At 27.2% G+C, this 26,149-nt stretch overlaps 1 protein-coding gene across 16 annotated transcripts in view; it reads left to right on the top strand.

The window, feature by feature from the left end:
* Positions 1 to 22,373, top strand: part of LOC129975700 (CLIP-associating protein 1-like) — a 195,257-nt gene extending 172,884 nt beyond the window's left edge. For 15 of the 16 annotated variants that reach the window (XM_056088849.1, XM_056088845.1, XM_056088847.1 and 12 more), the window contains 14 exons: positions 1,499 to 1,662; positions 3,114 to 3,192; positions 6,016 to 6,162; positions 6,777 to 6,863; positions 7,568 to 7,698; positions 8,266 to 8,575; positions 9,886 to 9,970; positions 10,212 to 10,260; positions 10,995 to 11,121; positions 12,385 to 12,513; positions 13,500 to 13,637; positions 14,272 to 14,340; positions 16,313 to 16,429; positions 20,159 to 22,373. In XM_056088849.1, coding sequence (XP_055944824.1) covers positions 1,499 to 1,662; positions 3,114 to 3,192; positions 6,016 to 6,162; positions 6,777 to 6,863; positions 7,568 to 7,698; positions 8,266 to 8,575; positions 9,886 to 9,970; positions 10,212 to 10,260; positions 10,995 to 11,121; positions 12,385 to 12,513; positions 13,500 to 13,637; positions 14,272 to 14,340; positions 16,313 to 16,429; positions 20,159 to 20,266 — 1,740 coding nt within the window. In that variant the 3' untranslated portion in view covers positions 20,267 to 22,373. The remainder of the gene's footprint in view (positions 1 to 1,498; positions 1,663 to 3,113; positions 3,193 to 6,015; positions 6,163 to 6,776; positions 6,864 to 7,567; positions 7,699 to 8,265; positions 8,576 to 9,885; positions 9,971 to 10,211; positions 10,261 to 10,994; positions 11,122 to 12,384; positions 12,514 to 13,499; positions 13,638 to 14,271; positions 14,341 to 16,312; positions 16,430 to 20,158) is intronic. The other variant, XM_056088840.1, reaches the window with a different exon arrangement.
* The last annotated feature ends 3,776 nt before the right edge of the window (positions 22,374 to 26,149 follow it).

The following is a 26,149-nucleotide window of genomic DNA, read 5'->3' as shown; positions in this document are numbered from 1 at the left end:
TAAATAGGAGAAATCCAATGAAAGCCTTGTTTTTATTTTATTTTTGGCGCCAATTTGAAACAATAAAAAGAGACAGACATTTTTAATCTTTATATTTACTTAGTTTTTTTTTATTATTATTATTAAAGGCATTTCATTATTAATTAATTTTTTTTCTTATCTGTTAAATGTTGATCTCCTTTGAAATGCAACTTTTATTTGGTTGTTTTTTAATTAAACTTTTTGAAGCTGTTTGTATGATAAGCTGTTTGTATGGGGAAAATTATACTAATTATTGATTTTGAATTCTTTTTATTTGGAAATTGTATTCAAGATTTTAGTTTGAGCAAATTTTTGTAGTAAACATTGAGATCCATTGTTTTTAAAAAATATATACTTTATCAGTTCAGTGCTTTGTTTTCATTGGAATTAGAATTGTTTCTATTGAATCTAGAAGCATAATTCAGTTATCTCCTGTCATAATCATTGCCTAGATTTAAAAAAAAAAATGAGAATAGAACACCTACTTGATCTTTTGCTCTTTATTGTAAATAATAGTTATAAAAAATTTTACTCAATTTAATGCATTTAAGAAAAAAGAAACTTTGAAATTAAATGAATATAGCAATTTATAATGCAATTTGAAAATATTTTGGTGGTTTGCAAGATTTTATTTATTTTTGAAAGTTCAGTAAACTTATATAATTGTAAAGAAGTAATACCATTAAATATTTACAACCAAATATTATCCAACATTATAATGACATGAGGAACGGTATAATTTTTGTAATGAAATAAAGAAGAAAAAAAAAAAAAAATGTGCAGATTTGTTCTCTCATCTTCTTGCAGTTTAAATAGACTTGAATTGCTTTACTTCTCAAATGTAATTCCAGAAAGCTAAAAACTTTCCCATGTTGATATGATCTGTAAGAATTAGGTTAATTAAATATTTTCTTCTATTCCTGTGCTCTGATTATGATAATAAAACAGTGGTTTACAAAACTGATGAGTATTTATAAATGGCATTGAATTTGCAGTGAACAAAAATGTGAAGGAAAAACTGAAGGACATTGGGATTGAAGGGCAATTTACTCCCAATAGTTTTCAACCCTTAAATAGTCAAACAAAGGCATGGAAGCAGGGATCCATTGAATTATTATTTTCTGCTATACTGCTAATGACTACTGATATTCATTATAAGCAAAACTCATTCTTCATGATACTTTTCAAAATACCAGTTCGTGAGAAAAAATTTTCTTTGAAATAATTGAGTTTCTTTATCAAATCTGGAAATATAATACATTATCAAATCTGGGTTTTTTTTGTTTTTTTTTAATAGAAATAATGTAAATCGATATTAAAATATGTTTTAAAAAAGCAACTTCATTTGAATTTTCTTTTAGATTTGAAACCTCTGATGTTATGAATGTTTAGATGAAACCTCTGAAAGATTATGAATTTGTGTCTTATTTGTATATTTGCAAAGATTTCTTATGTTATTTTTTTATGTGCATTGCAGGTGTTTTCCTTATTTTTGGATACTTTAAATGAACTAATTGTCATTCATAAAAATGATTTGCATAGTTGGCTTTATGTATTATTGACTCGTCTCTTTTTAAAAATGGGCTGTGATATATTAGGATCTGTTCTTGCTAAAATCCAAAAGACCCTAGAATTAGTTAAGTAAGTAATTTTTCCTTTAAACTACAACCACCTTTTAATATAATTGATGTTGTACATATTTCTACTTAAAATGATACTGATTGAATAGTTCTTTGGAAATATAATTTAGTGATGTGGTTAATATTGCATGGTTTTTTTAACAATTATGTGTAAATGTTGTTCGTTTTGTGCAAATCTTTCTTATATTATTTTGCATTATAAAAAAAAAGAGAACTATTTAAAAATTCCTCAAAGTATTTCTAGATTTGTGATCACAGTTTTAAAAAACTGAATTGAATCAAATATTGAAGCATAATTTTCTTCCATTGTTGAAAAGAAAAAAAAAAAAAAAAAAAAAAAAAAGGTGATTATTATTAATTATTTGTGCAGTTTATAAGACAAAAAAAAAAAAAAAAAACTGAAGTTACAATATTATGAAAATTATAAAATGACATTTACATTTTTAGCAAAGCTATGACATTACAGGATTGTCTCCATTAGAGAATTTCAAGCACTCAATAAACAGAATATATGCAAGGCGATTAAAAAAGCAAAGCTTTAATACATGGGCATATGCATGAAAATATATCTGAATGATTTAATTAGAATGAAATATAACCATTGTCCCTAGTGATCCAGCTGGTTGCCAAAAGTGATTAGTTTGAAATAAAAATGTAGTGACTTGAAATTTGAAATCTTGCAACTTAATGCTTCTGAATGGTGGTTCTTGAACTATTTTGAGATATTTGTCACAGGGATATATTCAAAAGAATGATCAACAGTGGTTATCAAATAAATGAAATTATTTTTTAAAAAATTATTCAAAAAAAAATGAATTTCATCAAAAGACTCAGTTTTTACAGTAAAGAGCTTTTAGTCTATTTGATTACCTGTTTGTTCTTACAGCATTATCAAGTAGCTACAATATATTAATAAGAAGGAATTTTAAGGAAGCTTTATAATCCTGCAGCTGAGTGTTTATTTCATAAAATGTATATTAATTTGTGCATTTTTGTTTACTAGTAATATTTTTCCCACACATTAAATCTTTTTTAAAATAACATGCACTCTAAGCATCATAAAGTATTTCAGAGAAATGAAGCATTGTATACTGAAATTAATGTAAAGTGAGTACACCAGCAAAAAATGGTTGGAGATTAAGTGATGTAATTATTATCTTTTAAATAAACTTTTATCTGAAAATAAAATTTTCCCATCATATTTTCGCTTTTTTTTTTTTTTTTTTCATGAAACAATATTTTTAGAAAGTTTTTATGTAGCACTAAAAATATACAGAAAAGCCTTGTCTTATTTGTAACAAGCAATTAAAGTTAAAATTTCATCCTATTTTTTACAGTACTCTTGATAATCTTTGGAGACCAGATTGTTTAAAATAGAAGAAAAGGTTCCTCATTCTTGCTTGTACTGTTAATGTTGGATATCACTTTTATATTGCTTTGTTTTATTTGCAGAGAATCATTCCCATATGAAAATCAATTTAGTGCCATAATGAAATTTTTGAATGATCAAACTCAAACCCCAAATACAAAGGTAATTATTATTATCATTATAATTGCCATTTATGTAAAGACTTTTGTTCTTTTTTACTATAAAGCAAGTGTTCAATAGATCTCATTATTAGAATAGAAAATTTATGTTCAGTTAATGCTTTTGCTTAAAATAATCAAAACTCTGTATAATATATTTATCTTCTGAAACAAGTACTCTTTTCATCTTATCAACATTGCATATCATTGCACATGTTGCATTATTATCAAAATATGTTTAAGTGGGAAAAAACATTATAATAAAGCCTTCTTATTTATAAAATGCCTGCAATAAACAGATTTTTTAAATTTTTTATTATTATTTCTTTTTTTTTCAGTAGTTCCATTGTGGGGAAAATATTGGTTCCTTTATGCATTTTGAAGCTTCATTTTACAAATTCTCCATCAGTTCATTTATTTTCATTAGACTTTTAATAATCCAGAAGATATTAGGGGAAAAGATTAAGAACTATTAAATAAACATTGTGAAATATAATCTGAGCTATATCCTGTTGTTTATGCGGTACAGTCATCAACAAAAAAAGTGGAACACCTCCGTAATTTTGTTGTTCACTATCACATTTTCATAAATTGTGTATCAATAGATATGACTCGAGAGGACAGATTTATTGAGACAGACAGATTAACTGGCTTAATTAAATACTATCTTGAAATTTTTCCATTATGACTTTTTTTACTGAATCAATTTTTCATAATAAATTTAAGTTTTCAATAAAATTTTATGGAATTCTGATGATAATTTTGTGAGTTACAGGGTTTTGAAAAATAAAACTTCCATTGTTAAATGAATCTTGTGAACTTTTTGTCAATATCTCGAAAACTATTATTTATCTCTAAAAACGTTTTACATTGAAATTATCATATTTCATAAAGTCAAGAAATAAATGCATAAATAAGACAAATTTAATATTTTGTATGAATTTTTAACAATGAATGTGGGGAAATAATGAATTGTAGCAAAATAAAATTTTTATATGGCAACAAAGCTGACATGCTAAAATGTTGGAATCTAAAATATTGAGCTCATACTCTGAATAGTTTTCAAAATATTCACAGAAATTGTAAAAGTCCCTCAATTGATGTACAACGCCCACTTCTTGCAGGATTGTATATTAAATACAAATTGCGTTTATCTATCTAATTTTTATGAAGTACAACTTTTAACATCTATTATAATATCACAATTACTTTGTTTTAAATTTATTTTTCAAATCTGACATTTTTAATTTAACATTAATTTTTTAAATCAGACATTTTTAATTTAACATTAATTTTTCCTGGAAATTTTTTTTTCACCATTTAGATGATATAAAAGTAAATGGAAGGATAGATTGGGATGTTTAATTAATTTTTTCTCTTCACTGGCAGTTATCGTTTTTATGTAAAGGAAATTGAAATCTAATAAAATTCATACCATTTCTTACCATTCTGGAAATTAATTAATGTTTAAATAAGTAAATTAATTAGCATCTATTATTTACATACTTAATGGCTTAATGTTGAGCATTGAGAACTCATTCATAAATTCCTTGAATTAGGAGGAGAATATTTTTAAGATATCCTTAAAATGATTTCTTCAGAATTTTAAAATGATCTCCTCTTAGCAACTGTGTTTATATATATATATATAAAGCATTGTTTTTGGAACTCTGGTTGGAGATATTATAGCATGATAATATACTGGGCTCAATATGTTTGCATTTATTTATCTTGATTGCATCAGCTCTGCAGAAAAGAAAAAAAATGTCCATCACTTAATCATTCTTACAGTAACTTTCAGTTGTAAACTTAATAAATCTTCTATTCAAATTATGATTGCTTTTGAATTATGATTCAAATTACGATCTGCCTGAAAATAAATGTCCATCCTTTTAATAAATATTGATAATTTCACTAGCTTAAAAATCTTTATGGTGTTTGCATTTCCCCATTCAGTGACTTTTTAAGGGGGGAAAATGGGTTGAACAATTTTTCATTCATTATAAAAATTTAAATGTATGTTAATTTCTTAGGGAGTGTTCAACACAACAAGTCTAAATGATGGATTGAAAAAATATTTATAGGGATTAATCTGTGTTATGTTGTTTGTTTCTCTGAAATTTCTGAAATAAGATGCAAAAAAAGTCATTTTTCTATTAATAAGCTGAGACATATTTAATATATGTTTTCTGGCGGGTTGTCTCTTTTTAGGCAGAGTTTTCAGCAAACAAAATTAAGTATATCTCAAGAACTACTACATTTTTTAGAACAAAATTTGATACACATACATGAAAAGGCCTGCTGAATGTATTTAATAAAAAATCTCAATTTCTGTAATGGAAACATTTTGTGACAGATTAAGTAGACAAATTGTTTAACTTGTTTAATCAATTTGTCTATCTCGACAAACCTATCCCTTTAATCCATTTCCATCAACACCAATTTTATGAAGATAAGATAATAAATAAAAAAATTACGGAAGTATTCCTTTTTTTTGTTGTTAATAACTGTACCAAGATTACTACATCCTCATGCAGTTATCTGGTTTTCCTTTAATTTTCTGCATTGACCTTGTTGTGGAACGAAACTGAAAGTGACACCAGTTTGGTGCAGTGCCAGATTGCTAAACATTTACTTTTTTTAGTTTTGATTATAAAAAAAATTTTTTTTTAAATCTGATTTGTTATTTATCTTTAAAAAAATTATTTATAAAGTTTATTTAAGAAAGTCTTGTGAATGTGTCTTTACTGACATAATTTTATTTATATATATATATATACACACATATATATACCTTGAGAAAGAAAGTTTATTAATTTTCTTTTAGGTTAAAATCGCCTTGTTAAAATATCTTCACTCCCTTATATCAGAAATGGATCCAAGTAAATTTTCAAGTGCCAACTCAGAAGTTAGTTTTGCTTTTATGAAGATCATCTCCTGGACTGCGGTGCCAAAGAGCAGCGATTTACGAAAGGTCTTTTTTTTTAATAATTTCTTTATTACTATTTCCGCTTCTTTGTTTTTAATTTTCCAGTTGGTGAAACTGATCTTTCCCTCAAAAATCTAAATCGCGTTTATATGTTGCTTTCTTGAAAATGTTTAACATAAAAAATTCTCCACTTAATAGTGTAAAATAAAAATATTTCAATCATTTTTTATTGAAAACTGGAATAAATAACTGGTGATAGGCTGTTAGTTTCATGATTGTGAAAAAGATAATTTATTTTAATAATTTAATGATAATTTTAAATCTTGATGCCAGTTAATTAGTGATATTATTAAAATTAAAACAACTATTTCAAAATTACACTTATAGTTTCAAAACTAATTAATTTCAAAGCTAATCATTAAAAGAAAATTGACAATTTAAATTTATTGGGAGGGGGAGGAAGCTCATAAAAAATTTGAGACTGCAGTTCTTTTTTAGGATTAATTTTGTTGAGTCCATTAGATATTATTGAACATTCTATAAATGTGTCATATGAAGAGGAATATGATATGTTGTTATTGTTGTTTAAATAAAGTTATCTAAAAAGTATATTTTTTTTTAATAATCTGTTCTAAGAATATACTTTTATTATTTAATAGTATGGAGAAGATGTGTTGGTTGCCCTCTTTAGCCTCAACCCTGCAGAATATTCCAATTTTATTGACCAACTTCCAAAAGCATATAAGGTATTAACATTTTTTTTTTTTTTTTTTTTTTTTGCAACAGTATCTATTTATTACATCTAATTAAATTGGCTTTATCTTTCTAGAAATTCTATCTTCTCTCCAAATTAAACTACTTAAGTTATATATTTTTTAACAATCCAAGTTAGATTAATATTTCTAGTATCATATGATTTCTCATCAGTGAGAATAAATTAAAAATTTGATGGAAATATAATTTATATTGCTATTGATATTATTGCTTGAAGCATGGTTCTCCTTTATAGTATGATGTTAATTGTGCAGTTGAATTTCAGAGTTTTGTTTTTCTCTTTATAACTTCTGTTAAAATCATTCACTAGAATAATAACTTTGTTTATGTTTAAATATTCTTATTATACTTGTATTTAGGAATGCAGTTAATTTTTGTAGTATTAATTAAAAATTATTTTTATTACTTGAATATATTTACATGCATTTGTTTCAATAATTCAAATTTACTGTGTATTTTTGTAAAAACAGCTACATAAAAGTTACTTTTTGCATTCATAAAATTTAGTTTAAAAACATTTAATTTGACACAATAGATAATCACTTACCATTTTTCTATCTTTTGAAGATTAACTTATTGCCATGACAAATTTTGCATTTTTAAAAAGTGTGATTTTTTTTTCCCCTATTAAAATGATGGGGGAAAAATTCAAGTGGCTTTTGTTTTGTGATTTCAGGACAGTGCATTTCAATTGCTTCATTCTCGATATCCTCGATCTAATCCTGATACACCTCGATCAGTTGGCAACAGAAATTCTCCATGTCCTGTCATGTCTCATTTGCAATCTCCTAATTCTGGGCTGCCATGGTAAGTGCTACTGTCCTATCAAATATGAGCTTTGGTAAATAAGAATATTTCAAGATTTCACTAAGTATACTTTTGGAAATTGCATTTAAAATTTGACAAAGTATTAAGTGAAAAATTTTATTTATTAATAAGCTTCCTTGAAAGCAGTATTTGAAAAGATGTTGGTTAATCTTTATTTAATGTCCTCTTGAAGTAATACAAACGATTTTATAAAATATAATGTAGTATATAAAACTGTACTTTTTTATATTTCTACTTTGTACAAAATACAATTATTTACCTTTTATACAGGATAATAATGTATCTTTTATAAAAATTTCTATTGAATATGAAAGTGATCTTAATAATCAGAAGAATTATTCTTGCTTCCTATTGGATCTTAGTGCTTTGCAGTTGTGTTATTATCTCTGTACTTGAAATTTGTGGTCAGTTATGAGGGCTTTATTATTGATGTTTATACACCAAAAGAGAAGTTTGAAAGCTTTTCTTTCGAGTTTTATCTTTTAAACTTTGTATGAATTTGCTATTCATTTACCGTTATCAATTCTAATGCATTTCTATTTCTAGGCCCAGAAGTCATGGTGGTACACCACAGAATCGGTCTTTTGAATATGATGACACAGAAAATTTGAATCCTGAAGAAATTACTAATTCTTGGAAGAAAACGATGTCTGAAATAGAAGAATATAAGTCTGATGATTTCTATGACAAAATGTCTGACAAAATAATTCGCGATTCACCTTCTCGTACTATAAGTTCAAGACATAATAGCCTTGATGGACATTTTGACAATCGCTTGGAGCTTAATTCCAGCACTGATTCCTCACCAACAAAGAGATCTCCATCAGATTACAGCAGTTTAAGTTTTCCTAGAAATGTAAGTACTTGCTTTGTACATCAAAATCTAAATTTAAAAAATCATATGAATAAAATAACATTTATTTACATAGCATAATTGCTAAATGTATTGAATATGAATATAGTTCATTTTTGTTTATCTATTAAACATTTGCTTTTTCATTTCTTTCATTTTTATTTGCACATATATCATTTTTATTTGAGGAATTTTGTTGTGACTTCAGTGATAAACTAAAGAGAAAACATTTTTATTAATAATTATTTATTTTATATGGAATGCTTTAAATTATTGTTTTGGGTATGTTTGGGAGGGGGGAAAAAACCCTGAAAGAAAATGATTTTATGAAAATTATCATGATCTGATTTAAGTTCATCATCATTAATTTCAGAAATTTGTTGAGAAGAAAACTGGTACTAGAATTCTGTTGATACATATTATTTATTACAAGTCTGGAGAAAAACAGAATTGCAGCCATGATTAACAAACTGAGTTTAAAAAGTTAACACATTTTTTTTTTTTTTTTTTTTTTTTTTTACACAAAGTACTGAGAAAATATTGTAATCATCAAAAAATTGACGTATCTCATCCCACCAGGATTCAAAAAATACATTTTTGTTATTCTGTCTATTCTGAGATAAAGATAAATTGAAAATGCTTTGAGCTAGACTGAGAAAATTTAGTATATGGTTTATATCAAAATTGTAGATTTCTGTCAAATTTTGAATGAAATTCATTCTTAAGAAATCTGTCTTGTCTTACTGTCCAAATGTAAATTAACACAATGATTACAAAATGAAGAATGCTATATTCTAAGATTTGAAACACAGTTTTAACATCTAAAGTGTAGATACCTATTGCACTTGGAACTAAATCTTTCAAAGGATTGACATGTAAAATATGCAACACATGTAAAATACAAACTCTGTTTTTGAGTACTGTTGTTAAATGTCTAGGATCAGATAATAGATTCAATAAATATGCTAAATTCATGCCAAAGATCAATATTTCATAATTATTGTTCTCCAATGCCATGCATTCATTCCCAAGATCCACAATTTTTTGAAGAATGTTGGGAAATGGCATCTTTATTAGAGAGCAAACAATAAAGGGGACCTCTCTTGTTAGTTTCAAGAAAAGTTAGAATATAATAGGAAAGTATAACTATTTGTAAGTGATTACATGATAGATAGATTAGTTCTGTAAAAAAGTGATATCTGATTTAATTTAGTTGAACCACCCTATGATTTAATATTTCAGTGTAAATATTCTGAAGTATTTACATATATTCCATAAAAATAATTGAATATGTGAATTTATTTTTATTACAGGAGGCATCTCTGCTTTTTGACAGGGAGTTATCCGAAATTCCTTCTGAGATTGACAATGAAATTGATGGTCTGTTGACCACTGACAGTAATTGTCTTTAATATATCCTAATTTAGTTTTGATCAAATATCTCATAATTATAATTTCTATAAGTATTATGACTGAAACTAACAGTATAAAATGGATCCTTTTTTTTATGAAATTTTTAAGGAAAAAGCTATAAATCTTCTATTTGTATATTATTTTGTAAATTTCAAATTTTTTTATTAAATTATATTTTAATTATAATTTCTGTGTTCTTGTTAATAACATATATTAAAATTTTCAGATCACAAGACCATCTTTTCTATTGTCAATGAACTTAGTAAGAGTACCAAGTAAGTATTTGCTATTAAGTTTGTTATTAACGCATTTAAATAAATGCAAATGGGTATTTGTAAGTAGTAACTTATTTATGAAAATCATAAATAATTATATGGTTAAATTTGGCAAAATAATTGGGAATGTTCATGTTAATGGGAAGAGTCATGAAGAATTATTTCCAATTATTCCTTTAAAATTATGATCTAATATATTTTGGGGCATTTGTTTTATTTTGATTTTTTGTGCTATATAAATGCATACTATCGTTTATAAAATGATGCATAACATACACATAAGGTATGTATGATTTTAAGCAACATCTGTAATTTTTTTCTACAAAAGTGAAACTTGGCGCTTTTATTGTTTAGGAAATGAATCTGAATTTTTTTTTATAACAATAATAATGAACCAGTTTTTACTTAATTAAAATCTGTACTGACCTAAACTTTACTGAATTCAGTTACCTGCTAATAAGGTCTGGGTTCTACTGGCAATCAGCTTTGTGTCTTCTAAACTAATGCTCTCCCTTTGTTGAAGTAGAGGTTTGTAGAATACAGGTTTATTTGTCATCTCTCCATTGTTCAGAATGTCAGTGTTCTTCCCAAAAGAGTCTGCAGGAAAATTTGCAAGAAACAGTATGCTTATAACTTAATTCGAAAGTGAGCTTTTAAATGCATAAAGTGTCCTTTCAGACTTGCAATTTATACTTTGTGTGAATTAAAAAAAAAAATGTTTCATGAATTTTCAGAAATGAAAATAAAATCCAGGCTTTGGGTCGGCTTATCTGTCTAGCTAGAGAACAGTCTTCTATTATAACAAAGGAAGATTTTTGTGTTATCTTCAAAGAAGTAATTGCTACTGTATCTGAGACAAAAGTAAGTCTGCTTTATTATTATCTTGATAGTTAAACTTACTATATTTTTCTTTCTATTTCTTTGAGTGATCTAAATATTAAGATTCTATTGCATTTTCCTCCTTTTTTTTTTTTTTAAGTTCTAATTTTGGAATTACCATATCAAAAGTTTGTTGTAGTAATTTAGCCAATAATAACAAAGGACTTATTTTATTTTATTAATTGCAAAGATGACAATCATGGCGATATGATTATTGCATTATTTGAGCATCTTTATTTTACTGTGCAAAAAATTTTAGGCAATGTAATTTGCAAATGATGCTTGAATCTTCATTATCTAATCTGTTCTGTTTGTAATCTCTTTACGACTGGATGCATAATATTTTTCCTATTCTTGTCATGAAATCAATAGATATACATTAGTAGTCATGCCTATTTTTCTCTCAATTTTTTTCATAGATCATATTCAGTTTTAAAATGTATTTTCTTCATTTGATAGATAAGCTGTTTATGTTACCTTGGTATTTTTTATCTTTCAAATTGCCCACAGATGTCAGTCAGTCAGAAGAGTAATCCTCTAACCATCATCACTGATCAGTTTTCAGTTATAGCTAGATTGGCTATTTTGATCAATCAGCATCCAACACTTTTTCTTCATTAACAAATGTTTCTTTATGCTGATTGTTTCATGTCATACTAATGGTTTTGTACTGTGTCCAATATATGTATAGTTCATACTGTTGTTGGCATATTTGTACAGAACTGTAACTTTTTTTCATATCTCAGAAATAAAATTGTTAATTTTTGAATGCCTTGAAAACTGTGTAAAAAAATATGCCAAGCTTTTTTTTAATATCAATTATAATAAGAATTTAAAATCCTTTTATTGTCAATGTTGGAGGTTCATTGAACTGAAATTCTTTGTGAAAGTGATAAAATTTTCATTAGATTTATTCAATCAAGTTTTCACTTAGACAAAGAAATTGCACCCCCCCCCCCCCAGATAAAAATGAATATGTTTATTTTATCAGAGTTCACTGCCTTGAAATGAATGATGGATTTGCAGCTTACTTTGTCCTTGAATATGATTGCATACCCCAACTGTTGAATCAGCTTACCTTGAATATGCATTAGTCTCATGAAATATTAATAAGTGAAAACTTTATTGAATTACTTACAATTAAAGCTATTTAGTCAATTATTCTAGAATTTGTTTTTCATTGACTGTGAAGGTAGTCACTAATTTTATTTTTACTAATTGTTATATTTTTATTCTTATTTGAAGTTCCCTGTCAAAACCTTGGCTCTGAAAGCTCTTTGTGAATTAATGAAAACAAAGGCAGACTATTTTCAGGAGTATACTGAATTGACCATTCTCAGGATTTTAGAATCGTACAAAGACACAGAAAATGATGTAAGTTTACTGTTCTGAAAATATTGTATATTGGTCTAAGGTTTTGTAAATTTTGTTAATGGAATCAAAAGTCTTATTATTGAACGATTTCTATTCAATACTTAGTTCCATTTCAAAGATGTAAAAATAAATATATAAATAAATAAATGGTTTCATAGATCACTTTATATAATTCATCTTTATATGTTTGAAATAGGAAATCTTTGTATTGACCATGGCCTTAAAAAGTTAAAAGTGCAAGTAGAAAAGAAAAAAAAAAAAAAAAAAAAATCACTTGATTCAATAATTGGCATGATAATTTTTTTCAGTTCAAAAGCAATTGCTAAAATTTTACAAACCTACTTTTTCAAAGAGTTAAAAATATGAAATGAATTTAAGAACTTAAAACATGTTAAAAATGAAATTTCTCTGTGTCCATTAGCAAAACATTAAGACAGAATATAAATGATTCTAGAATTAAAGGCCCTCTATCAAATATGAAATATTTGTTAAGCTGTATTCAAAGTACTTATGTTCTTTACTCTTGATAGAAATGGCTTCCTTTCTTTTTCATATGGTGCCTCTCACCTGCAGAGGCAAATAAGAAAAGGAATTGAGTTGAAAATCTCCCATAGATAAATAAAATTCATTATGTTTTATCAAAAGAAAGTATCAGCTTCCATTCAAATTTAAATTTGTCTAATTGTTTAGAATTCTTAACTGGTAACTCTATTCAGTATAGTGTAGAAAAATCATGATATATTTTTCTCTTAATAATAGATAAAATTTTATTTTTTCTTATGCTGTTTAGTTTTTATAGTTAATAAAAAATTACATAAAAAGAATATATATATATATATATATATATATATATATATATATATATTATTTTCTATTGAACAGAGCTCAAATATGTTAAAATTAAACATTTGTACATTTTCTTTTCATTCAGGTTAAGCATTGCATAGAAATTCTTTTTTTTTTTTAAATGATTTCATATTTCATAGGTAATCAAAATGGCTGACTTATGTTCTGCTGTCGCTGCCATCCATTTGCGACCTGACCAGTCTATTAGAGTTCTCACAGCCATAATACATGATGGGGATATGCCTATCAATCAAGCTGCAATCAAAATGCTTACAAAGGTGAATCTTGTTCTTTATTTCATGTTATGTGAGTTCTATTAATGAATCCTGCAAATAAAATGAAAGGAATGAAAACAAAGTGAAAAAAATCTTTAAAATAAACTATTTGTAGTGAACATATTTATTGATCATTTCAAAACTGATTAATGATATAAATCTTGCATTCTTCATTTAAAATTTCTGAATCAGATTTAATCTGAAATAAAACAAATCAGTAATACACTATAATAAAGTAAATAAAACATGCAGTATAAAATATCATAAATAATGCAAAGTCCTGAAAAGAAAGGATTAAAAATATTATTATGTATTATCTTCTGAAAGTAAATGATTGAATGGAAAATCAGTTTGGATAATTCTGCATATTCATTTGATAAAAATTCAAAATAATGAATGCTATTAACATTTTATGGCTTCTGTTTATGTAAATAGCTCAAGCATTATAAATCGTAAATTGTTTTCAAATTGGCATTCATTACAAATACAGCACACTTTTCTTTGCATATATTTCGACAAAAATTTTTATTCTGGCATTGAGTAACTTAAAAAATAACTTTGATTTCTATAATAAGTTAAAGCTATAATTTTATAGCCTAGTTTATTTTTCTACTTATTCTGTATTTATTTTTTACAGGCCGTGGAGCATCATCCAAAACAGATAATTGAGAATATGCTTCCAGAAATGATGCCGAAACTCATTGAGGTGATTTTTATTATAAAATATTATTGTACTTTTCATATTTGCAAAATAATTTTTGCAATTGATATTGCATTTTTTTTTATTTGAATTCTAAAATCTTATTCATTTATATATTTCTAATGACAGTGCTCTAGTTTGATATATTCAAAACTTTAATCATCAATTAATTCATTAACCTCTTATAATAAAGATGAATCTCTCTCTCTCTCTCAGTATGTATGTGTTGGGGCTCTACAGGCCAGACCATGTGACCATAAGATACTAAACTTTTCATAGATATATTCACTCTGGAAGCTGAAAAATATACATCACAGCAATTTTTTCAATTAATTAAATATTGATTAAAGTTTTGACTTTGTTTTTCTATTATAACTTACAAAAATATTAAAGCACAAAAATAATTTTTGTATCATCTTAAAGTTTGAAAAATTGTATTTTTATTATTATTAAGCAATTTTTTTTTCTGGATGTTGGCAATTTAAAAAAATGCCTAATTTTCAAAAATAGATTACATTATTACCCAGAGATTCAAGCAGTTTTTATTGTTTCATCAAATATATAATCACAGAATTTTCTTCCATTGTTATAAGCTAAAGAAAGGATTCTATTTAGTACTTTGTAGTTTATAAAATGAATAAAAAAGTGATGTTACAATACCATGAAAATTTTAATATAAACAAACCAGATATTAAGTTTTCTAACTATTCTGTAATATCATGAGATTGATCTTGATTAGGCTCATTTGCTTGAAAATAAGAAAAGGCTAATTTGCTTGATGAACAAAACATGTGCGAGACAAATGAAATTGTATATCATTTATAAATTAATATGTTTTTAATATATAATTGAAATTATATATTAAAAATAATTATGGTTGACAATTTGATAGAATCCTGACATGAAATTATATCTATTTGGTTTAACTAAAATTAAATATAAATTATATTCTGGCAAATCAGCTGTTCATCAAAGGCAATTAGTATAAATATCTGGTGCTATGAATTTGTGTCTGGTGCTTATTTAAACAGTAAAAAAGGTTTTATAATAATGAATTATGAAATAAATCTCAATATTGAATTGATATATATTTCTAAACATTCATAATAAAATTAAAAATGTGGTAGAATTTGATTAAGACTCTTTATTGAGGATATTTCTTGTGATTCATATTTTTATAAATTAATTTTGACATTACATTTTATTGATAATGTAGGGTGTCCACTTTTATGAGATTCAGTATTTAATTTATAAACCATTAAAGATAGATGTATATTTGTAATTGGAAAATGCTTTGAATTCTCAAAAATATGCATTTTGTGTAGTTTTCAAAGCAAATTTTTTGTTGGGAAAAAGTATGAAAACTAAGTTTTTTACAGTCCCTGATCATAGTATCATTTTTTTTAATAAAATACTCAGTATCATTAATATTTTAAATATATAAAGTATTGTACTGATCATATATATAAAATATATATAATATACTGATCAAATTTTGATGCTTTGAAATTCATTATTTTAGATCATCAATCTTCACCTTTAAGAAATGTCATCTGTTGATTACTGAATCTTCAACACAGTTACATTTTGTACAGCTGTTGAAATGATCTAAACTGGTTTCCTAATTATGTAAATAAAAGTTGTAAAAGACTGAAACTTTTTTATTTAAAGTGTTTGTGTGTTATTTAAATGTTCAAGAATTTTTTTTGCTAAAAATTAATAAACTGAAACTGGGGGAGGGGGTAATATAAAACTAAGATTTCATAATGTAATGCATTTCTCTAACTGGAAACCATGTTTTACTCTAATGGTTTAAAAATTATCTGTTGGGCCAGAATTAGAGTGGCCATTCTGTATGTTTCTTACAGTTTAGCACATTTACAAAGCTATGCTTTTAATTTTATTCCAAAGTCATAATTATTAAGATTCCCATTTACCTTTACTTATGGCTAATACTGTTCCATCGCTTATTTTCCAGGCTTATGACAACATAGAAAGTGCTGTGCGCAAAGCTGCTGTCTTCTGCATGGTAGCTATTCACTGCAAAGTAGGAGAAAAAATGCAACCCCATCTAGCTGGCCTCAATAGTTGCAAAGTAAGTGTATGAAGCTTTGAGTACCAATTTTTACAATAAATCCCGAAAAAAATGTTAATGATGTTACTACAATATACCCTTTAATGTAATGGAATTGTTACCTATTATGAAATTATATTTCCTTGCCTCTCCCCTTCACTTCCTTATGGGTAGATAATTCTCTTGTTTCTCTCTCTGCTTTTAAGTTAAATATTTTCCCTTTCTAAAAATGTATCCCCCCCCATTATATTATTAAAGCCATGCAAATCCAAACATAGTTGAACTAAATTATTGGAACTTCTGATGGTAATTCAAACTTCAAAATGACTGCAAATAATTGTAATAAACAGCTGACAAGTAAAAATCAACTCAAGTCAAGTAACTAGTATGAATGATCACAAACAAGCAAATTTTAGGCTTTGATGGTTAAACTGGAAAATGTCTTGTTACAAAATGTGAAAGGCAGATCCCTGGGAAAAAATTAAATACTATACTGTTTCTTTATTTTGGGGCACTAAAGATTCTTTCTGAAAGACTTGTGCCTTAAAATCATACTGAACATTCACAATTACTCTGTCCATAGTAATGTTAAAATGAACTGAGAGATTTTGAAAGCTAAGGATTGGATGTTTTGTTACTCAAATGTTATTCTTGAAATGTCTTTAAAATCCAGGCTTCATTTAAATTTGAGAACATTTGCAATGTAACATGTAAACATTCTAATTCTTCTAAAAAAATTTTATGTGAAGCTGGCAGCTTATTTGTTTGTTTGTTAATTCAAACACTGAAGATCCTAATTAAATTTTTTAAAGTTTCATTGCAAATACTTTTAATTAATCTATGAGTATGATTATATATATATATATATATATATATATATATATATATATATATATATATATAATGTGTGTGTGTGTGTGTGTCCGGAGTGTCATCCTGGCGCTGCTTGCGTCATAGCTTAACAGTCAGTACTAAGTAATCTGATTCCCGCCAATAGAACTGTATTCATTCAGTCATGAATGAATACAGTTCGACGAATACATAGTATTCGTCGATGTAAAACGGCCCAGCCGTTCATCCAGTTCATTAAATTCGTTTGTTATGATATAGTGTGTGATTCTTGAAATATGAGCCATCTCTAAGCATTAATCTCAACCGGGCTTTCTCCAGGGCTCATGAGAGATATTTGATTTGATATATAATCCGGTTAGTAGAGGCCTGTTTTTTCGAACCAGAGTTAACATCTCTCTCTCTGTCTATATATATATATATATATATATTCCAAAGTAGAGAGATGCAATGAAGTTTTTATGAGAATATAATTATGTCTATTATTTCTATAGATACTAATTTTAGAATTCTTCCTTAGCATAGTACTTTTCAAGATAGATACTTTGGATAAGCATGCACTTATTTACAATCATAAGAATGCATCACATTGTAATGTATACTAAAAAAAAAGAATTATTATTTGAGAAGGTTTTAATACTTATTCTGCTGGTGGACCTCGTGAAAACAGTAATTAAAAAAATCCAAAATAGTTGGACCATATGCTGTGTTTTCAAGTAATTACTTCTGGTGATAAGTGCAATGATTTTACACTGAGAACTATGTTAATGTGCAAAATTATCTGATAATTTTAAATATCCATTATTATACAAAATTTTAGGTCATATATGAAATTTTTCTGCTAATTTCTTTCCTATTTCAAATACATATGCGTATTTATTTGAAACATTCTAAAAGGAAGTAGATTTCTTTGTGTAAAAAAGCTATTATTTATTATTCCCTATTTTAATTAAATATGAATAATAAATTTTATGGAACTTATTTAAAACTGAATTTTAGAATAAGCTTTTAATTAATATACAACTAATTTTCATTAAATTTTCTAATTAATAACTAGTTTTTTGGCAACTAACTGATTTGCTAGGGATATTAGTTATCATTGATTTCATTTAAATCATTTAGTTACAACTACACATCAATAATATCATGTAATTGCCAGACATTAAACATGTGTTACTTTAATTTTCTTACATATGCTCCACTTGTGTACATGAAACTTTCTGATGGAGACCAGTCCCATGACAACATGGAGCTATTAAAAATGTAAATGTGCGGTTCACCCATCTTATAAATTTTGCAATATTTTAATATTTCTTATGTGTCATGTAAACTATGTAAATATTGGACATTTTTTTTTTTTTTTTTTTAATTTTCAGCCATGGCAAAAAAAAAAAAAAAAAAAAAAAAATATTCAAATAGATACAATGAAAATAGTTTAAACCTTAGGACATTAGTGTAGTCCATTGTTGAAAATTAGGCAAAATAAAAATCTTTTTTTTAAAAAAAACCCCAAAATTCAGCAAAAAATTGTTTAGCTATTAAATTGATATCATTAAAAAACAAGCATTTAAATTTTTAAATATTTTAAAATTTATTTTTATACTATGATATATTCAGAATTTATTACAGAAAAATTCAACTTAATTTTTATTAACTAAATTTTTAAAAAATTCCTCCAAGAAGGATTTTACCATCCTCTAAGGTATATCTGTGCCAAACTTTATAGCTGTAGGTCAAACAGTCTGTTCTGTAGAGCACCAACACACACATGCACACATTCAGCTTTAATATTACTAGGGATAAGGCATGAAAGCAAATTTCAAAAATATAGAGCTTTCATTAATAATAATAGTGTTTTTCCTTTTGTGAGCATTATCAGCTGGATGCCAAAAAAATTTGAATGATGAAAGCCTTGATAATATCATATTCAAATTAATCTTTGCAATGTACAAATAAATGAAAATAGTTTAAACAAAAATTGTTGCTTCATTTGAAAACATATTTACTTGCTTGATTGTACTTAAAATGTGATAGATTGTTTGAGATTTAATTTATTATTTAAATTTGAAATCTGAAATGATTGTATGAACGAAAAATTTCTAAAATGAAAGAAACTGCACTATATGGTAATGAAAATTCTTCAATAAATTTAGAACAGGGCCTCTTGTTTCAAAAGTGGGGAGTATTTGTAAAACTGATGTTCAGAATAATTAAAAATGGAATGAGTGATCATGAATGACCCTTCTAAAAGTGTGGGCTCAGAAATGGAATATCATGAAATGTCCTATCTAAAAGTTATTTTCACATTAAAAAAAAAAAAAAAAAACTTTGGAGAAAATCTTTCAAAAACTCATTGAAAATTCTTTTGTAATTACTTCTAGTAATACTAATTACTATATTTCTGAATCATTCCATGTTAAGGATCATTTTAGATATGAAACTTTGGGATAGGTACTTAAAAATATTTTTTCAAAAACATATAATGCCAGAACTACATGGGAAAAAAACTGCTTTTCTACAAATTGATGTTTTTTCTAATGGATATAGATTAAGAATTGTTTGTAGTTACTCTAATTTGTGAATTTGGGATCATTAAGAGGAAGAAAAAAACAAAAAAGACAAATTTCTGGCCTATTGATCGCTTATAGAGCCTTAAGAAGGTGTTATTTTTAAAATACGATTTTTTGATATTCTAAGGATTTTATTCATATTTATTTATACATTTTTTAAAAAATGTCTTGATAAAATGTGTTCAGGTTCTCAGAAAATTAGATTATATTAAAATGTTCAGTTACTCTGTGTCCAATACTTATTTTCCAAGATTAAGTTGTTTGATCAAAATAGTTAATCATTTGAAAGGTCAAAAAAAAAATTCTTAATTTCCCTGTTCTTTTTTCTCAGATGAAGCTGTTGAATGTTTATATCAAAAAAGCACAGTTGCAGAATGCTGGGGGTGGCAGTAGTCCTGGTTCCCCTGGTAATCCCCCTTCCTCTTCCAGCAGCCAGTAAATGGTGGGAACATCCCTGAAAATAATCATCCAATCCAGTCGGTGGTCTGGTTTAATTTGCGATCAATGCAGATAATCCTAACCTACACTTATTTAACATGCAACCTATTCAACATGTTTTTTCGTTGATGCAGTTAACAGCAAAGAAACTATGGTTTGAAATGTTCTAACTCAGAAGTTACTGTTTTTCGAACTTTGTTCATTTATGTATAAAGTGTGCACTCTATATTCTATTTTATTCTCAAAATATATAAAATTATGCCTTGTTAAAAATATTTCAAGCAGCTGTTGTCACATGGAGGGAGGGACAAAAAAATTAGACTTGTATTCTAGTAAATTTTTTGATATTGACATTGTATGATCTCAAGAAATTTTTTGTTTATATATCATATTTTTTAAGACCTTATTGTAGAGTCAGCAAATATAGCTATTTCTGATAAGTAAGCCTTCTCTTAGTATCATTTTGTAATTTTGTATTTTGACCACTTGTGTGTACATAGAATGTATTTGAACAGATGCTTTTCTCAAGGCTAGATCAAGAACTCGTAACAGTCGGTGCTCTACAAAAGAATAAAATGCTTTTCGAAATTCTGATAAAACTGCATTAAATTCTTTCTGACTATCATCAGTTCTATTGCATTTGTACACAGTGTATTACTGGAAAACAACCTGATTGCAACTAATGTTTACATTGATTGAAAAACTAATGCTTATGATGAGATAAGGAAAGAATTGATTTGTAAAAAAAATTGTAAATGTTTTCATTTCCTTTATAAATAATACTTTCTTGGAACATTTAGTTTGAAATGCAACATTTTGAGCAAATTTAACAAATCGTATCTAAATCGATTGTTAGTGTGTTTTTCAAAATATTTATTGCTTGTAGAACAAATGAAGAAAATAAGATCTTTTTATTTCTTTGAGATTTTAGTGTTTTCATTGGACATAATTTTAAGACATTTGATTAAAAAAATCATTCTTTTTATTTTGAAAATTTATAAAAAAGGGATAAGTAATCGAATAATTTTTTTTTCTCAAATTAGATGGAAATTGGAAAGTTATTGTTGAAGGGTGAATATACATTTTATCTGCCTAGAACATTATTGATGACTTTTCTCTGAAATTCAAAATGTAGAAATTTTTTGGTTGTATGAATTTTTTTTACTAATGTGTATTGTACATATGGTATGTTTTATGATGAATATTTTCTCTCTCACTATTCTTAGCTTATGTTGCCAAAAGATTACAGTGTTTTAAAATGGTTTGCTTGCATTACAGAGTTTAAATTTGAATGAATGGCTTCTAAAAATAAAATCATGGATAGTCTAGTGTTGAAAACAACACATTTTTACACATTAAATTAGTGAACTTTCCATATTATTAGAGAACTTGAATGTATATTATATGACATCAATTTTGAGTTGCTGTGATAACAAAACTGTTTCTTTTCTTCATTTAAAACTTTTTCCTTGTAAATGATGGATTTCAAAATCTGAAAGGATTTGCTGTAGTGTGATAAAGAATTGTTAAAAGACATGAGCATATATGCATAAATAAATGAAAAAATTTTACATCTATTGTCATTTTTCGAAGTTCTCACTTAACTCAGTTAATTAATTTATATATCATAATCTTGTGTGTTTAATTGAAATTTTTAGTTTTTCTTTGTTTGGAATTTTTAAATTATGAATAAAATCATTCAGGAATCTGACTGAAATGGATTTAAATAATTATAATTTTATTTCTACACCACGAGGTAAAGGGTAATTTTTTTTTAATGCATGTTTTATGTTCTCAATCAACATTCTTGCGCTAAAAAGGTAGCTTTTAAAATGTTGTGTCTTGTTTTAAACTTTAATAATATGTTTCATGTGTATATAATGGAAGAGCTTTAGTTTTATGGGCAAAAACATCATAATAACCAAGTGCCACCATTATTAAAATTTGTGCACAGCATACTGTAGCCCTGCCATGATTATTACTGTACTTCATTGTTTTCATCTAATCAGTGACATTACTTTCTTTTCGCTAAATGTCTAAAAAATAATACTTTTGCTTGTATAGTGTACATTTTATCTCTAAAATAAACATGTGCAAGTTTTTTTTTCTTTTCTGTAGTTACTTTTTTAGAGTTTATTTTTGTTTCATTTAAGCAGTTATAATGAACACTTCGAGTTTGAAAAAATTTATTTTTATGATTAAAAACTTTTCCTTGCCGTACATTAACTTTTACATATTTCAACCATTATAGGACACAAAGATTGAATTAAACTTAGAAGTACTGTTAAGTAATTTAGAACTTTAAAATGTATTGCAGCATAAAGTTGATTTCAGGTTATATTTTTGTTTACAGTATGAATAATTAAGTAGGATCAATTAGTGTAAATGGGAAAGAAGTTTACAGGTAATGTCATTTTTTTTTTCAAGTAAATGATTGTATGAGATGGGATGTGAGCCTATAGCATATAATAATGTTTTCCAAAGTTCATTAAACAGTGTCTTTTTTTCCTCAAATTAATTTATTAACTAAGCAACCTCATTTGCCAGAATATTCATAATCACCTGGATATTTCCCAATTACTCTCAAAGTATGAAGGTGATTAAGAACATGTATTGTAACTTAATATCACAATAACAAGTCGGTTTAAAAAAATCATGAGAAAGTATTGCATATAACCTCAGAATTTATTTTTTGTTTCCAATTTTCCCAAAGTATTGTTTTTATGTACAAATATGTTTTATTTTATGAAATGTCACATTATTTATAACTATTTAATACCTGCAATTCAGATTAATTTAAAATCATTGTATCTCCAATTTGATTGGAAAAAGGAATTATAAAAATAGTAAAAGATGGAATATTACCAAACGAGAGGAGGAATTATCTAAAACTTAGAAATACGAATAAAATTATTAAAATCTAATAGTAAAAAATAGAGCTTTCAATTTAAGTAGAATGTTCAATCTACTAGTCCCCTGATTTTTCTTTGATATTTTGACCTGAAAAAACATGTTTCTTTGTTACCACCTACTTGATTGATAGAATATAGAATTACAGTCTCTTTCTGACCTATGGGTATTTCAAGCTTGTTGTACATCCCCAAAATAAATTTTGGTTTAGTGCTTCTGAAACCTCTTGCATTCAGTTCATGAATGTTAACTCTGGATATGTACAAATAATGGATCTTCATTCTGGCACCTTCAACGTAATCAGGCAAATTTTACATATTTGTGGAAAAATTACCATGGATGATTTGAAATTGGTGACTTCACTTCTTCCAGCTGTCCTGTCTCCTTTGTGTTGAAAATAGTCGAATTCATCATCTTTGAATACCTCCATTTCTTATCATATTTTCTTCTGCTTTGATGTTGTGTTCTTCTATATTTGACAACAGATGGCTTCAATTCATTTTTAATAACTGACATTCGTATATAAAAAATAATACAGATGCATGTCACATGATAGATTTATTTTTAAAAAAATCTGTTATTGACATAAAATAATAAGTCTTAATGGTAGGACATGACATTACTTTGTTTCAGGATTTAATATCATTTCCGATCACATAATAATTTATTCTAAACATACTAAAATTTCTGATATCAATTTAAAGCCTCTTTTCAACTGCCCTATGACGAAAATAGTTAGAGATTCTGAAGAAAATTAATTTTAATCATAACTGTTATGTCTTGCAAATGTAAGAAATATATAACATACCAACTTACCTTGCATGAAACCAATATAGGGGTAAATTAACAGCGAATTAAAAAAAAGGGTTTTTTTCCTTTGTTACGGTTACAATTAAACTAATAGAAAATGCACTTAAAAAAGGAAGGATTTTTTTTAAAAAATATTTTATCTAAAGTGTATTGAATAAAGCATATGTTTCTTAATTCGTTAAGATGTCACCGACGTTTACTTTATTCATATTAATTACCTTTCCTGATCAAAGGGGCAGACTAGGTAGTTTGCCTGATGACAAATGGCCCTCCAAGATATGTGTATTGACTCAAAAATTCCACAGATTGTACTTTTATTATAACGGAACAGTGAGTGGAGACCAAATGATAATCTTCGCCGGGAGTCCCCAAGTGTTAAAAAGTGCTGCAATGAAGCCCAAATTTGTATTAGATGTAGACGCCATATATAAATTTCTGAATCAAGTCTTGTACGTTTCAAATAGATCGAAATACATTTTGAAAACTTAGGAAATAAATTGACAGATCATTTTGACGAGACAATCTCCGAATGTGATCAAGTATTATCTGAAAGATTTTTAAATGTCTCATTCCTCTGAAATGTAGTGAATTTTGAATGCTATCAGCCGTATGGTTAAGGAATTATACACCCAATGATTATATGTATCATTTAATAACTAATAAGCATTTTATTATTCTTATAAGTCACAAAAGACCTCTTCATATTTAAATAGATTTGATTTAGTTAATTTTCCTAGTTATATTTGAAATATTTTCTGTGTAATGCCAATAGCCATGTTTGCCTTTGCCTTTAACTCAGAATTTAAATAGAAATTTAAATTTAAGATTTTGATGCTTCTCCAAATTTCAAATCTCAGTCAGAAAAAACACATTTTTTTTTTTTCGAACTTTATCCGTCTACATGTATACACGATATTTTGAACCTGCAGGGTGAAATAAATGCTTCTACACACAAAATAATTGTTAAAGTGGGTTCCGAAATTTCCTGTTGCCCTCTTCTCCTAAGTATGATTATCATTCTATTGTAAGACTACTGAAAGAAAGGTAAATAATTTTGAAGAAGTTTGTGAACTCATGGTTTCCGAAAAAATATTTGATTCATTAGATCGTGAACTACAAATTCATATTGGCGTGAAACAAGGTGAATCTTGGTATGTGCGACCAGATTTGGCCAGCCATTGCGATATTTATGTATCGCCAAAATTCAAAAATTATAGTAATGTACACTCATGTCCAAAATTAAGGTCACAAACATAAAATCTGCGAAAAATGAAAAACTATTCACTGTGTTGCCACGATATTTGGCACAGAGTACACTACAATGGAAGAAAGAACATAGACACATAACAACATGGAAAAGATTTTAATTGGGAATTAAGAAACAGGGTATATCAAAAAGTGTTACATTATGAATAAGAGATAAAGCATTTATCTCGGGAAAAGCCTGTCTAATATGGAGTGTGACCACCGTGCACTGCTATACAGGCTTCACAACGAGCTTACTGTTTATAAGGATGTCAATAAATGCTTGGGGCAACAAAGCCCATTCTTCTAAAAGCGCAGCTTTTAACACTTGGTGGGTATTAGAAGGGGGGGGGGGTCTTACGCTGTAAAATGGCTCTTCCGAGACCATCCCAAACATGTTCAATAGGATTGATATCCGGAGACCTAGAGGCTCAGTCCATACGTCGAATATCCTCTTCCTGAAGAAAATCATCAACGATCTGGGCTCCGTATGGACGCGTTTTATCGTCCATAAACATGATGTTGGGCCAAACGCACCCCAGAGCAACTTCACAAAGGCTTGAAGGATCTCATCCTTATAGCGATGGGCATTGACAGTACCTGCATCGAAGACGTGCAGTGGTGTACGACTGCCCAACATTATGCCACCCCAGACAAGGATTCATCTGCGACTAAATCTGTCGATTTCTTTTACGTAGGTGGGATGATAGCGAGCTCCTCGCTCTCTCCAGATGAAGATTCGATGACTGGTAAATCTCGACTCATCACTGAAAAGAACACGCCCCCATTCTTGCCGTGCCCAAGACTGATGTATTCGGCACCACAACAACCGGGCTTTTCTGTTGGATGCAGTCAAAGGGACGCACTCAACTGTTCGTGGGGCATAAAGAGCCCTCTCTGCTAGACGTCTGTATACTGT

This window comes from Argiope bruennichi, chromosome 7, assembly GCF_947563725.1.
Source record: "Argiope bruennichi chromosome 7, qqArgBrue1.1, whole genome shotgun sequence".
NCBI classification, from domain to species: domain Eukaryota; kingdom Metazoa; phylum Arthropoda; class Arachnida; order Araneae; family Araneidae; genus Argiope; species Argiope bruennichi.
This window is presented reverse-complemented; position numbering and strand designations above follow the sequence as displayed.